This window comes from Gopherus flavomarginatus, chromosome 9 (assembly GCF_025201925.1).
Source record: "Gopherus flavomarginatus isolate rGopFla2 chromosome 9, rGopFla2.mat.asm, whole genome shotgun sequence".
Classification (NCBI taxonomy): Eukaryota; Metazoa; Chordata; order Testudines; family Testudinidae; genus Gopherus; species Gopherus flavomarginatus.
In genome coordinates, this window is record NC_066625.1 from 89,937,526 (window position 1) to 89,951,518 (window position 13,993).

The 13,993-nt window shown below is 48.9% G+C and overlaps 1 protein-coding gene across 10 annotated transcripts in view; it reads right to left on the reverse strand.

Annotated features, from left to right (window-relative positions):
• TLE3 (TLE family member 3, transcriptional corepressor) overlaps positions 1–13,993 on the reverse strand; it is a 47,917-nt gene that overhangs the window by 12,379 nt on the left and 21,545 nt on the right. For 4 of the 10 annotated variants that reach the window (XM_050967555.1, XM_050967559.1, XM_050967556.1 and 1 more), the window contains exons 7-10: positions 6,564–6,768; positions 3,622–3,638; positions 411–530; positions 59–109 (exon numbers count right to left, since the gene is read on the reverse strand). In XM_050967555.1, the coding sequence (XP_050823512.1) occupies positions 59–109; positions 411–530; positions 3,622–3,638; positions 6,564–6,768 (393 nt within the window). The remainder of the gene's footprint in view (positions 1–58; positions 110–410; positions 531–3,621; positions 3,639–6,563; positions 6,769–13,993) is intronic. The other 6 variants (XM_050967560.1, XM_050967557.1, XM_050967554.1 and 3 more) reach the window with 3 other exon arrangements.

The window sequence follows — 13,993 nt, forward strand, 5'->3', positions numbered from 1 at the left end:
AAAGTCAGCTTTAACCAGAGCGAAAGCAGCAGCCTTGCAAAACGACACCCACACTCACCTCATTGGAGACGTCGACCACCAGGTCATCGCTCTTGTCACCGTCGCTGTCCTGAAACACACAGCAAGTCACACTACTACAAGAGGAGCCGACTCCGCCAACCCAGAAGTCAGGGGTAGCATTTTCAAGAGCAGCCATGGGATTCTGGAGCCTAGAGCTCTTTCAGTCAACTGGACTTTGGTGCTTTTGAGAACCGTAACCAAGAAAAGCATAAAGAAGCCCCTAACAGAAGGAGTTCTCTCATCCCGCACTATGAGATGGTGTAACATGGGAGAAACTATCTGGCTGGAACACCTCGTTTTCAGACACACACCAGAGTTAAGTGACTACCAAGAAAGCTCTTGTGACTTACATAGCGGCTCATGCTGTCCTTCTCCTCTGCTTTCCGCTTTTTGGCGTCGATGCTGTAGTCTGTAGAACTCCTGTGTTTCTCACTAGCTCTCAGGCTGTCTGATGGTGAGACAGAATTATTCTGGAAACATAGGGAAAAAAAAAATCCAGGAAGGTGTTCAGCTCCACATTAAATGGGTCAACAGTCTGAAGTGATAGCTTTTAATACTCAGCTAAAACTCTCTCTGAACAGGGATGAGTCTTAAATGTAGATCCTTGAACTTCTCCAAACAAAAAAATTAAAATGTTATTTTCATGTTATTCTGAGAACAAGCAACTGAACTACGATGGGATCCATAAGAGAGCTCAAGGCACCTGTTTTATAAACAATCAATAGATCCTTTACAAGCACAGGGAAGGATGTTGAATGCCTAACTAGCGGTGTCATGCCCTCCATGGCCAGGGACCTGCCTCAGGCCACGCTGCACCAACAGAGGGGCTTGCTCCTGCCCCTCTCCTCCCCCGCCACCCCCAGGTCAGAAGAGGTGGGCACTACAGCTTTCTCCACTTGGGAACCCACTCTGGCTCTGACACTATGCAAGACTTTGGCAGGTGAGCAACCCAGCTAGCCCTGACCATCCGCTAGTACTGAGCTCCAGACAGAGAGAAAGACAACGAAGCCTGAAGCTGCACCATGACACGACTGTAGGGTAGGACTATGGACAGTTGTCTTGAACTTTTCAATGACCAGGGCCCCGAGCCTGGAAACAGCTCCATGTGGTGAGACCCTGAGCCTGCATGGAGCTCCTTGGACATCAGCTGGGCTTTGAGAGGGGCATGAGGGTCGGTCAGTGCAGAGCAGCCCACAGTTTTGTGGCATAGCTTGCTGAGTTTCTAGTGCATTTAAATTTGTTCATGGGAGGGAGGGGATGTTAACATCCTCATTTAAAATTTAAAAAGAAAAATGGCAGTCGTATTTCTCCAAGGCAGCTCCTGCAGTTGATTGCAGGTCGTGATAAGTAAAATAAATACACATTTGAAAAGACAGAAAGCTCACCAAAACTAGCCAGTACTTGGGAACTCATTTCCTCTAAAATGCAAGTACGTGAATAACTTTCCTCTGGCTAATAGCGCCACTGAAGTCCTCACTCTGTTATGTGCCCTAGTAAGGTTATGACTTGCTAAAGGGTTTGCAGTGTCCTACTGATGAAGTTATGCATTCTGGGTGAAAGTCTGGTTCCCATTAAATCAGTGGCAGAACTCTCATAGACTTCAATGGAGCCAGGATTTCATCTGCTGGGTTTATTAGAAGGCAAACTGCAAGAGAGTCAACATGCTGCACTGGAACTGTTTTACATCACTTGTAACTGGACCACGCTGGGAACCGATCTCTGCCAAGCCACAAGACACGCAGAAAAGATTTTTAAAACAAACATTGACATGATGTCAATATGTTCACGTAGTCAGGTTGGTGGGCTTTTTGCTTTGTTTTTTCTCTAAGCAACAGCATCCGATCTCAGAAAGCATCATTCAGTACGGCTGCTCCTCCAGCAAGGCCTCTTGCATGCCAAGTGTTAGCTAAGAGCAAAAATGGCAGAGTGAAGCAGTCTTAGGAGAGCAGAATTTAGCATGGAAAAAAAACGGCTACTTGGCCTTAACTACAGCAGTGCCAACTGGGGATGTTCTCATAGAGACGCAATTCAATTAGTTTCTACAAGCTGCAGCAGAAATTACCATCATTTCATTTCTTATAGGAGTGCCTACCACCCCATGCTACATAGAAATGTTTTTAAGCTCCTCTGCTTCCTTTTCTTTGGTGTCTGAAAAGGAGAACTAAAGCAGTTCATGTTTCTCCTCAGTACCCAATAAGCAGCTTTGGATAACACTAGGGCCTTTCTTCTCAGGCAGTCATGCTGAAAAAGCTCGCAGCTACCAGAGAATCATGTCAAGCATTTAGAGGCATCGATCCATTCAGCTGTTTCTTGGCGCACTGCCAAGAAACTAAGTATTTTTTATTGCTCGGGCTAGGAAATATGAATGAATCTAGCTTTACTTATAGTTCATATTAAACCCCCAATGGGAACATTTTCCCAATTCCAAAGAAAAAGAAGCCCAAACATTTTTATCTTTCGTACAAAACCCTCCCTGACCGCTCCCTACAACCTCAACAAGCAGCTTAATGATGGCCAATCCCTCCCTTCAGCCCCCCTTAAATGGCACTTTTATTTCCATCTGCATTTGACTCTCAAAAGGCCCATTTGTGGTCTCTGCACTGTGAAAGTCAGCTATGCACGGATGACAGGAAATCAGTGCAAAGTGAAGACTCAACTGTTTTTTGTCCTGCCAGCTTTTCTTTTAAACAGAAAGCATTGTGTACCTTGGGATAAGGCCCAAAGCAAGGGGGCAGGGGACAGAATTACAGAGCACTGAGGAGGAGGGGATGAGGGTGGACTGTTCAACAAAAAAAAAAATATTGAAAGAAAAAATAAGTGAGGCAGCAGGTTTGTGTTGGTTTTGCATGGGCAGAAACTCTCTCTCTCTGGAATCATCCTCCCCTTTTTCTTGCCAAACACCAGAGTGTCTTCTAAGATGTAACCAAGTCAAAACAAGAACTAAACAAAGAGCTGCTAGAGGCAACAATTGCCCACAACCATTGCTATTTAGATGGTTAGTTAACTGCTTGACCTTCCAAGTCCTACTTAACACAATGTAATAGCCAAAGCCATCCCAACAGATTAGATGACCCAAGATAATAGAACAGTGATCAGGAATAAAATAGCTTTCCTAATCGCTGAAGCAGTTTTATCCCTACAGACTTGACTGCACTCATTCACAAAGCTTAGTCAATTGAAACAGAATCTTAAAGCTATGCGGCAATCAAAAAGATTTAAACCAAATCTCATAACGGGCACACAGAAAGTGTACCGGCCAGACAATGTGCATTGGCTGAATGTTTACTTCAGCAGAACTGAAGCGGAACAGAGTCAAACAAAAAATTTTATTTTAGTTAGCACCACCCAAATGATTGTGTGTGTGTGTGTGTGTGTGTGTGTGTGTGTGTGTGTGTGTGTGTGTGTGTGTGTGTGTGTGTGTGTGGGTCCAACAGAGATCACTCGAGAGCCTGAACCCGGACGTCTGTTTTTAAAAACAATAGATAAATTAAAAGCACAGCGATTAGAAACCAAGATAAAGAAAAAAAAAAAAACTAAGAAAAAGAACATAACAGAACTTACTGCATTTGAGTCTCGCTCTGTTAGGAATGAGGCCCGTGTCAGAGGTAAGGTCCCAGCCAAGACAAGGAAGACAGAAAAATAAAACAAGTTCAAATAAGTCTTAACAGAAAATAAACCTCGTAGTTCCTCATCACATAGTGACTTCTGGTTTAATTCAATCAAAGCATTTCTGACTCTTTTCATTTTAAATTACTTTCCCTTGCCCAATCACACACATCCAATATGCCCCCCCCCCCGCTTTTTTTTTTTGTCTAAGTGAGTTGTGGCAAAATAAACAGTGTCTAAAGGGAAATGCATTGAAATACAAAGAGAAATGGCAGGAACTAAACTAAACTATTTACACACGTTAAGTCATAAATCCAGGAGGAGAAGATACTGAACATCCAGACTCATCCTCTTTGTAGAATTACAAAGATAAGTGTTGCCACTTTAAAGGGATGTTGTCAGAGGTTTAGTCATTAATTTATACATAAATAGGTCCATTCTCCCCTTAGATCGCCTGACAATTTAAACTCATGTAGAAAAAATGAATGTAATTTGATAATAACTTTCAAGAATTTTTTCCTGAAGCTTTCACAGGGAAAAAATACCCACGACAATGAAATCTCCTAGGTTAGAAGAAGCACAAGGTAACTCTCTAAAAGTTGATACAAATAAGGGGAAGAGATCCGAGATCTTGATATATTAATAGAGAGCAGAGACACGTGGAACTCCTCCAGCACTATACTGGTTTGTCATTGACTTGATGCCACCATTTTTTGTTCTACAAAGATTCTCTTATCTCCAGTGATTAAAAAAATGACTTTGGCAGGGAGCATTGTTTATTTCCAGAGGAGTGCAAGTTTCCAAGCAGATTTCTTGCAATTAGAGAGAGACTGTGTGGTTTCATATGACTCATTAAGCCCTGGCAGCCATTTTTAAGCAATAACTCTTGCTGTGTCCATATCCAGATATAAACCTTATTGGAAGGTGTTCTCGCTGCCACCTCAGTGACCCTGTAGGATCTCGTAAGGAGGACACCTGCAAAACATCTGAGTGTTTACAGTGTCGCTGTTTCAGATCCTCAAATAGAGAACACAGTTAGGGCTAGATCCCACAAATGGAGTGAGAGGCTCTGATTTTAGGAAAGGCATCAACTAAGCCTCCAATAAAAGGCCTGCATATAAACTTATGGGCACAAAATAGACTATCAGCAGGGGCGAATCAGGCAGCATACGGTCAAATTGCTACAAAAGCTTGTCATCAAACCATGCTCATGGGCAAAGCAAACGGCCGAGGTCCCAAAAAAATTAAACACTTTTTTTTTTTTTTTTTATTAATTGGAAATAAATTGCGCCAAACATGAACTCACGGTTTGGCCAGTATGTGTTGTCATTGTCATTAACAGGTGAACTGCAGAGAATGTTCTACACCAGCCAGCCAGGCTGCCTTGGGGGCTCACACCTCACACTGGAAATACCCAGACTCCCTGAAAACACTAGTACCCCCAGAGCCAACTTGACAGTGGCTTAGCACAGGGATAGGCAACAGGCAGCGCGTGGGCCAAACCCAGATCGCCAGACGCTTTTGAACAGACCCCAAAATCTTTTTATTTATTTATTATTGTTTTGTTGTTTTTTGAATGTTCTCTGGAGTCTGGAACTGGACAAAACTAATTAGCCCACAACGGCTTAGTGCCTTTGGGACAAGACCTCAAGAACAGAGTCTCCTGCTCTGCACAGAGGACCAAGCCTGTGGCCATTTATGTAACAAATGGGGTAGCCCTGATGTCCCAGCCAAAAATTTCTAGGGCTGGCTTGGCTTATCCCCAAGGGGTATAAAACTTACCCTCACTTTTATTGTCCACTGTAAGACATATAGTCAGCATACAAATCAAAGACTGACTTTTCCAACCAGTTGTTACTCGACTATGAAACTTCGGGGTGCATGATGCCAGAGCTACCATGAAGCTATAGTAACTGAGTTTGCCAGGTAAGCACCTTTTTAATATAACTGCAGTGTTATATAGTCTCTTTTCCCACTATCCTTTGGGAGGCAAAAAACACCACCATCTTTGCAGTGGTTTTGTTTGTTTGTTTGTTTGTTTTTAAAACACACACATATGGGATGTAGCAAACTCCCTATGGGGCAAATGGTCACGCTGACATCTGCAGCACGATGCATTGGGGGTGCCAGTCTATTTTTAATCGGCATTAAACTTCGCCACCCAACCCACTCACTAGCGCCTGCTGCTGAACTCTGGGGAGCAGACACACTCTCTGCAATTCACCCTTAGTCTGCACATGCTGCCAATCCAGTTCCGTATCGGAAACGTGCAACAGTTGGAAAAACGAATTAGTGCATCCCAGTGCACATTCTCCTCCAACACATGCAGCCTCGCTCTGTTCTATTTTTTCTGCCCACATCCATTATAGCCAGTTGGGCCCAACTCTGGGGGAAAAGGACCAGGGACCATATGGGAGGAGCTTTGCTCCATACAAGCACATCAGAGGGTTAATGAACAAACCCTCAGGCCCTACCACTTAGCTTGCCTAGATAGCCAGGCCAGAGCTGGCACTACAAGGCACAGGTGGAACAGAAGAGATGGTCCACTGCTTCCCCTACGCAGGGGGATCCCATCAGTGCAAAGACTGTCCGGTTGCACCTCAGAAGCCAAGCAAGCCCCCTAGGGTGGGAAGCTGTGGAGATCTCTAGAGGGTGCCGTGAGATGAGCAGTCTCCGTGCTAAGAGGCTCTGGCCGCTGCTGCTTCGGCACCTCCTGCAGGAGCAGAGGGTGCCCCAGGTTTGGTCCCCAGTTGTCAAAGGAGTCAAAGAAGCCCAACAGTGCTTTTGCCGTAGTGCTGCCCAGCAGAGGCAAAGGAGTGTTTCTGAAGAGCCCCGAGGGGCAAAGACGAAGAGAGAGGAAGACGAGAATATGTATCTTTAAGGCCTTTTGTTCTCACCTCGGTGATCCAGGTCGTGATGGTTTTTCTCATCTTTAACGGTCAAGTGGGCTTGGCTCCCAAGGGCCCCGAGAGCCAGCAGTCCTGAGCTACTCCCCGTGACAGGAGGGATTCCTGGAGGCTGAAGGCCTGAAGGGTGAGGAGGCAGCTGGACCGGGGGGCCATGAGCAGCATGGGAGAGGTGTTGGGCCTGGAGCTGCTGCTGCTGCAATAAAATCAGCGGTAAGCAATTGATGGGAAATGGCATGTCATGCAGATATTAAATGGTCATGTGACATGGGAGAAGTCACTGGAAGGGGCGGAGCCTGCTTCATGCACTCAGAACTTATGGGGGGAATATTAAACTGGCTTAAACACCATATTTCTCTGTCTGCAAGGAGAATCCACGTTAGGAAGAGTCAGACTGAAGGGAGAGGCGCACAGACACAGGGCAGAGCTTATAATTGCAGCCCTCTGAGCCAGGGATAAATAGCGCAGGTGTTTGAAAGACACCGTCACTTGGGGGCTCCATTTCATTCCTGGTAATCCACTGAGAGAACCTGGCATTTCCGAGATGTAAGCAGAACAAGGGGAGGAGGGGGAGAATTACACCCAGCACATCAACTCTGAGGCTTGTTTTTGCCAGATGTTAAAACTGATGCAATCTGGGAAGAAAGGAAAAGCATCCAGCTGTCCTTTCACGCTGCCTCAGAAGGCAGTTCCTGCTGTTTGCTGGGGAGTAATTTTAAGGCATTTGGCAGTAAAACAAAAAAACAAGTTGTAAAGTCTTTTTGCACTTGTACGAGAGTATTCTAGCCAGTACATCGATGCTCAGACTGAGGGGCATGACCGGACCCACAAGTGGCTCTTTAATGTGTCCCCTGCAGCTATATTGTGTCACCTGCTACAAAACACCATGGGATTTAAATATTAACCAATCAGGATGCTTTTGTTTTAATTATTTATATGTATGTCATACAGTTTAAATAGCACTAGATAGTTCTATAGCAAATGAAACTGATTTCCCATGACTGTGGCTCATTTGGGTAATGTTGATCTCTAATTTGGTTCCTGAAACCCTGAGGTCTGTGTATCGCTGAGCTAGCCCAAGGGCCCAGACTTCCCCATGGAACAGAACCACTGTTATGAGCTTTGCATATAGCAAGGAAGAGCCACCATTCCCCCAAAGTCCCCCACAAAACAGTGACATTTCTAGTGTCCAGATTCATTGCAACTCTACCCATTTCCTAAAACAAACAGGCCAATTCAGCTCTGGCTAAGTGCTGTCTCCACCACGGCAGCACATGGGGAACCTGGCTTGGGGGTGGGTTACGGATCTGTTTTTTTGCTAACTCCGTTTAGTGACAGAAAGGAGAACATACTACTTCTTACTGGAAGTGTCACACCCCTGGGGGTAGCTCCTGGCAGGCTGTATCTCTGCAGCTTGTCAAGCAGCTCTGCTGACAAGGTAGGAGTTACCACCCGATAAGAAGAGTGCAGAAGAGAGGAAGACCCAGCTAGGTGGGTAGATGGGGGCAGGGAGCCAAGCAGAAGCCCTTGGGTGTTTGCCTTAGCGCTGAATCGGCTTGCTCACTGTGACACTCCAGGTAACTGCCCCTGTTTGGAGAGGACGTTGCTGCCAGCGGCCTGCATTTTGTTTTCCTTGGCTCCCTGTAGACAGACACCTCCCACCCCTCCCACTCAGGGCCCCCACCTGCCATTGCAACACCAAGTCACAGAGTTCAGAGGCCCCTTTGCCAGCCTTGATGCAGCCTCTGCAGCCTGGTGGCCTGAATTCGCCAGTGCCACACCCTGAGCAAGGTCAGCTCACAAGGCAGGCGGGTCAGACAGTGCAAGCCGCGTCCCCGAGCCCTGCCTGACACCAGCCCCTGCAGGGAGCCACTTGGCTTTGGCAGCATCCCCTCTCCCCCAAGAGCAGCACGGGGGGAAAGGAGGGACCTCAGCTGCTGCCCGTCTAACCCCGCAGCTCTCTCCCCGACAAAGCTACGGCTCAGCCTGCGGACGCAGAGGAGCCATTCGCACACAGGATGAAAGATGTTCCAAGCTCACTTAGCTTTATGGAACATGAAGCATTACTCACCACCGAGTGCCTGCAGGCATACGGCTGGGGGCTCAGCGGCCAAGCAGGGGCAGGCCTGGCCATCCAGGAAGCATCACTTCCCCCGTTCCCTCCATGAGCAGCAGGGTGCTGGAGGCGCTGCCACCAGAGGGACTGGTGCTTGGATGGGAGCAGGCGGGCACAGCGTGGCCTGCACGGGCTGCTCGGAGAGTCACTCCAAGAGGGAGTGTGCAATCCGGCTTCTCCAGCCACAGCGCCAAATCAGGACCCTGGCACTCTCCTGCCCAGGGGAGCGAGGGGGGACACCGTGTTCCCATGGTAAGTCGCAGCACCGGGGGCAGAGCAGCCTCCCTGGCACCTCTACATCCCCTCCCACGGAGGCATCGGTTGCAGGCAGAGCCAGTGCAAAAGGGGGCAGTGATATGCACCGGGGTAGGCCTGGCAAGGCTCACTTCCCCCCTAATTAAGGGCAGGCGGGGCAAACTATGCCCAAGCCATAACTCGGTTCTGGGCATGCTCCTCCTTTGCTCAGGCCTTGTGTAGCTCCCATCAATACACGGTAATTGTGTCCATCTGTGAGAGAGACCCTCTCCCCCTGTCCTGTTGCAGATGGGGGAGGGTGGAAATGGGGTGAGATTTTACCTGCAGAACACTGGTTTGGGGTGGGGGGAACAAAGGGCCTGTGCACGCTACAGCAATGGGCTAGTAATTAGTTTGTTACAGTCCTGAGCTGCGTCCTCACAGAACAACCACGTCTCATGGCCACACCTCTCAAGCCGCTGGTGGGGGCGCTCTGGGCAGCGGTCCCATCGCGCATCAACAGGCAACAGAGACAGGGGATGTGCACACAGTGCTGCACCAAGAGCTCTCGGGCACAGCCCAGCAGGAGGAAACAGGACTGGCCAACCCACAGCCTGGGTCATGGTGCTGTCACCCAGCCAGAGAGCGTTACCACACACCAGCCTGGGCTACTAGCAAGAGTGACCCAGGATTCACCGACAGGGTTACTGACCATACCGCATGTGGCTGCACCTCAGCAGCTGAACACAATTCAGAGGCTACAGCGGACGCATGTTTCTCTGCTCTTACTTGTTCTGTGTTTGGAAAGTCAAGAACCCCACCTGTCCAGGCAGGTGCCATTCCAGGGGTGGGAACAGTTAGCTCCTTTTTGGCTGGAAGAAGCTAAACAAAAACATGGCCGGGGGATGTGGAGGTGGAAGAAATTTTCCCACTTCCTGAATTTCTGTTTAAAATATCAGGCGGCTTCGAGGGAGAGGAGGTGGAACCCCAGGGAGAGCTTGGCTGAGGATTTTCCCTCTGTTTTATTGTAACATGCCCCAAGCGGACTTTTGCAAGTGCCTGTGAGAAGGACACGAGCTGCCTGAGCTTGGATCCTCAGCAGAGGCCTGGTGCTGGAGAGCACTGCCTTGCATCAGCAACACGCTGTATCTATAAACTCTCCCTGCGGGGCAGGTGAATACTAGCACTGGTGAAAGGGCTGGGTGATTGTGGAGAAGCATTCAAGCCTTTGGATGCTTATCCAAATCCCTCTGAAGCTACCACTTCCTCAGCCCAATACCCCCCCTTGACCCTCCCTGCTACAGCAGAAAAGCCACAATTCCTTGCTTTGACATCTTGCACCCAACTGAGGCAGAACCCACTGCAAGGCCTAATCGGAGCAGGCTTTCTGCTGAGGCCTGTTCCAGCCGAGCTTCCCGGAATGGCTCAGCGCACAGACACAGTCAGGTCCGATGGATCTGGACACCAGGTACCCAATGAAAGAGGGACGTGAATATTCATATATACCTGAAGGCAGGGGCAGAGAGAGGGTGTCCATCTCTCCTACCCTTGCAGGAGGTCCCAGTTTCAGTATGGAGAACAGCCACAGACTTGGGCCTCTCTCAGAAGCAGATCCCAGGTGCGGTCGAATGAAAAGCCTAACGCATCTGATGGGTACCATTTTGCCCAGGGACGGCTGTGGGGACCTCTCCATTGCATGTTACACACCCAGGGACCCATAGGCCAGAGCTGGAAATGATGAAGTTGCAGGGCTAACTTCTGCTCTCTGCTGCTAGGCAAAGAACTGGAGAAACTCCTCTGAAGTCAGTGTCTTGCTTTGAGTTTACGCTGGTCCATGGACTACATGACGTAAGAAAACGTGAGGAATTTGGCTTACGCCAACAGCAGCTGGGGCACTCCTAGTTGTGCAGTTCTGAGCTCAGCTCTGCTGGGGGCCTGGGAACAATGAGGTTGTTTTATTCTTGCACTGCATTGTCCATTCACACAGGGGAAATTACAGGGGTTTGGCTGCAGTCTGAATTGCCTGCTTCCCTCACCCGTATTTATTTGGGCCATCTGAAGAACGCAAGTTATTTACTCTAAGGCAGTAACTCCTTGAAAGGACCATTAGAGCCTGTTGTGTCAACAGTGAAAGTATGTGGAGGGATAGTGGCTGCCGAAAGGGAAGAGAGTCAGGACCCTTTGCAGCCCTAAGTATCAGAGCTTGTTGCAAGTACTCTCCTTCAGGGCTCCAGAATTCACTGAGGGCAGAGTTACATGCTGGGTTAGCCTGCCCAGACGCTGCCTGCAGGGAACCCACAGAGCCATAGATACCTGTTACAGCCTTCTATGGGGTGCAACATGCCCCCCACCCTGTCCGAGCCCAGCTCTGCTAAGCACGACCTCACCCTGCCGTCAGGACTGGAGTCCCCGCTTTTTCACAAGCACTAGGACAGATGTTCTGCTGAGCCAGTCCACAAGGGCGAGAAGACACTTGGGCCAGGACTGCAGGAAAGCTCCTCAAACCCTGTCTTGCTTGCATCTGCGCCGCCTCCCCCAGAAACCCAGAGAGTTGAATTGTTAGGCCCTGATCCCACCACATGTTGACCACGGTTGGCTCCCCCAGAGGCCAGCAGGAGGTGAGAGCTCAGCACATGACTCTTCGGAAAGCCCCGCGCTGACTAACCCTCTCTCCCTACCCCACGCATTTCTGAGGAAGTGCCGTTTCCCCCCCTTTCACCTTGGTCATTTCCCATAAAGATGATCCATCTTAAGGAGTCTCCGAAACTAGTGACATGCCAACATGTGCAGCTTAGCCCGTCTAGGCCACCGTACGGAATTAGCATGGAGTGGAGGCAAGGACCCATGGACAGACGCTTCTTTCAACAGCTGCAAAAGGCCCAGGGCTCAGTGGAAATGGGGAAGCCCACAGGCAATGCAGAGCGAATGGGCAGGATGGGGGACAGGGGAAGCATGACTGTGTGGGTGGCCTGGTGCACTTGATGGGTTTCTCCACAGAGAGCTTTCAGTTTCTAGCACTTTCAGCAGGGCACATTTCACAAAGGGAGAAATCCCCACACGGGATGCAACTTCCCGACCAGGGCTGTGATTTGAAAGCTTGCACTATTTATTGCTTCAGAGTGAAGTGTATGTTTGAAACATGGCCTATTCCAGAAACATCACTTCTCAGCCATGCAAGAGGCCAACCTGTTCCTTCAAAAGTAGTTTCACTCTCAAAGTTCACACCTGCCTATGTGCTTTTGGTAGTGGATAGGGGAGGGGAAAGAGTGTGGGGATTACGGGTGGCTTGATCCTACACCCACTGACACCAATGGAAATACTTTCCCTGACTTCAGTGGCATCAGCTTTAAAGGGGATAGGCTTGAACCCAGGCTGCAAGAGACACAAAGCTACACATCTGCATTTTATAGTCCTTGGCCTCGTCTGTTGGGAGTGGAGAGGACAATGCTTTGCAAACAGGAGTGTAACTTCCCCCTCTGCCTCCCATGAGATAAAAGCAGGCAGCAGTTTATGTGGTGGTTGTGACCGGTCACGCTGCCCATGATGTTAGCCAAAACCAACTCATCGCAATGGGAACCCAAGACCAGACACCTTCGGAATCACCACCTGTGGAAATGGGAGGGATGTGTTCTGTCACCGAGCACAGACTCCTGCCTCTGCAGCATGGCTCCTGGCTGGGCTTTCACTAGGGTTTGGTCCAGTTGAGTCGGAGATGTGCTGAGCACCCCCACCACTTCCTTCAGCAGATTATCTCACTGACTAGCAGTTCTTAGCATCATCCTATTATTCTTAGCTACACTCTCTTGAATAATTGCTTTGCTTGCAGAAATCCGGACTCCCTATGCCGGTCCCCTCTCAGCATATTTAACTCCACCGTTTTGGCTTATGAGGGACTGACAGACAAAGATGAACCATAACTGGCTACCAAAATCAATGAAGCTCTTTAAACCCAACCCTTCACATGCCCTCCATTCCCCACAAACCCAGCTCCTCTTGAGCATGGCCCGTTTGTGGGGAGTATTGCGGGCTGGGGGGGGGGTTAGCGTGAAGGACTCACCTATAAGGATGACTTAAGTGAATCCATAGGTGCCAACTTCCTCTCTATCAGGGGGTGCTCACCCCCCCTAGGCCTCACTCACACTCTACCCCTTTCCCCAAGGCCACTCCCTCCCCGCCCCTTCCCAGAGCATGCCCACCCCTGCTCCACCTCCTGCTTGCCACAGAACAGCTTGGCTGCAGTGGGCGCGAAGAAGTTAATCAGCAGGGCTGCTGGTGTAACGGGGAGGGGGAGGCGCTGAGGAGAGGGGGAGCTTGGCTGCTGGTGGGTGCTAAGCACTTGTTAATTTTTTTCCCCGTGGGTGCTCTACGGCTGGAGCACCCATGGAGTCAGTGCCTGTCAGTGTCTCTAGTTGGGATTATTTGTACAGGTATGGCTACACTTGCAGCCATACAGCGCTCCCACAGCAGCACTTTGAAGTGAGAGTGTGGTCACAGCGCCAGCGCTGGGAGAGCGCTCTCCCAGTGCTGCAGGTACTCCACTTCCCCTGTGTTTTTTCACACCCCTGAGCGAGAAAGTTGCAGCGCGGTAAAGCGCCAGTGTAGCCAAGGCCTACCTCTATCGTTGTGGGTAGCCCCTCTCTCTGTAGTATCTAGGCACTCCATGAGATGACATTTTCTTGTATTATTTATAAGTTTCAACTTCCTTGCAGAGAGATTAAGCACAACACAGCCGACTACTGACAAAAGAGGGGAAAACATTTCTAATGGGCTCTCCATCTGAATGTGTTTTATGTTTCTCTGTTATATTAGCAGGGGGATTTTCTTCTCTTCTTTTTTTAAATACTTGCTGATAAATGTAGACGACAAGAGAATAAGATGTGGGGGTTTTCTCCTGTTTAATTTGAAATGGTCCCCAAAGCTTCTCTGCTTTGGGGAAAAAAGGGCTGTTTTTAAAAAATGCTCTTAAAAGCAAGTTTGAAGAGTTACTCCCTGCCCTCATGGCTGGCGTGAGAAGCCATGTAAAAATCTATCTCCCAACAAACACAGCAGCAAATGCAGCAATGAGTATCTG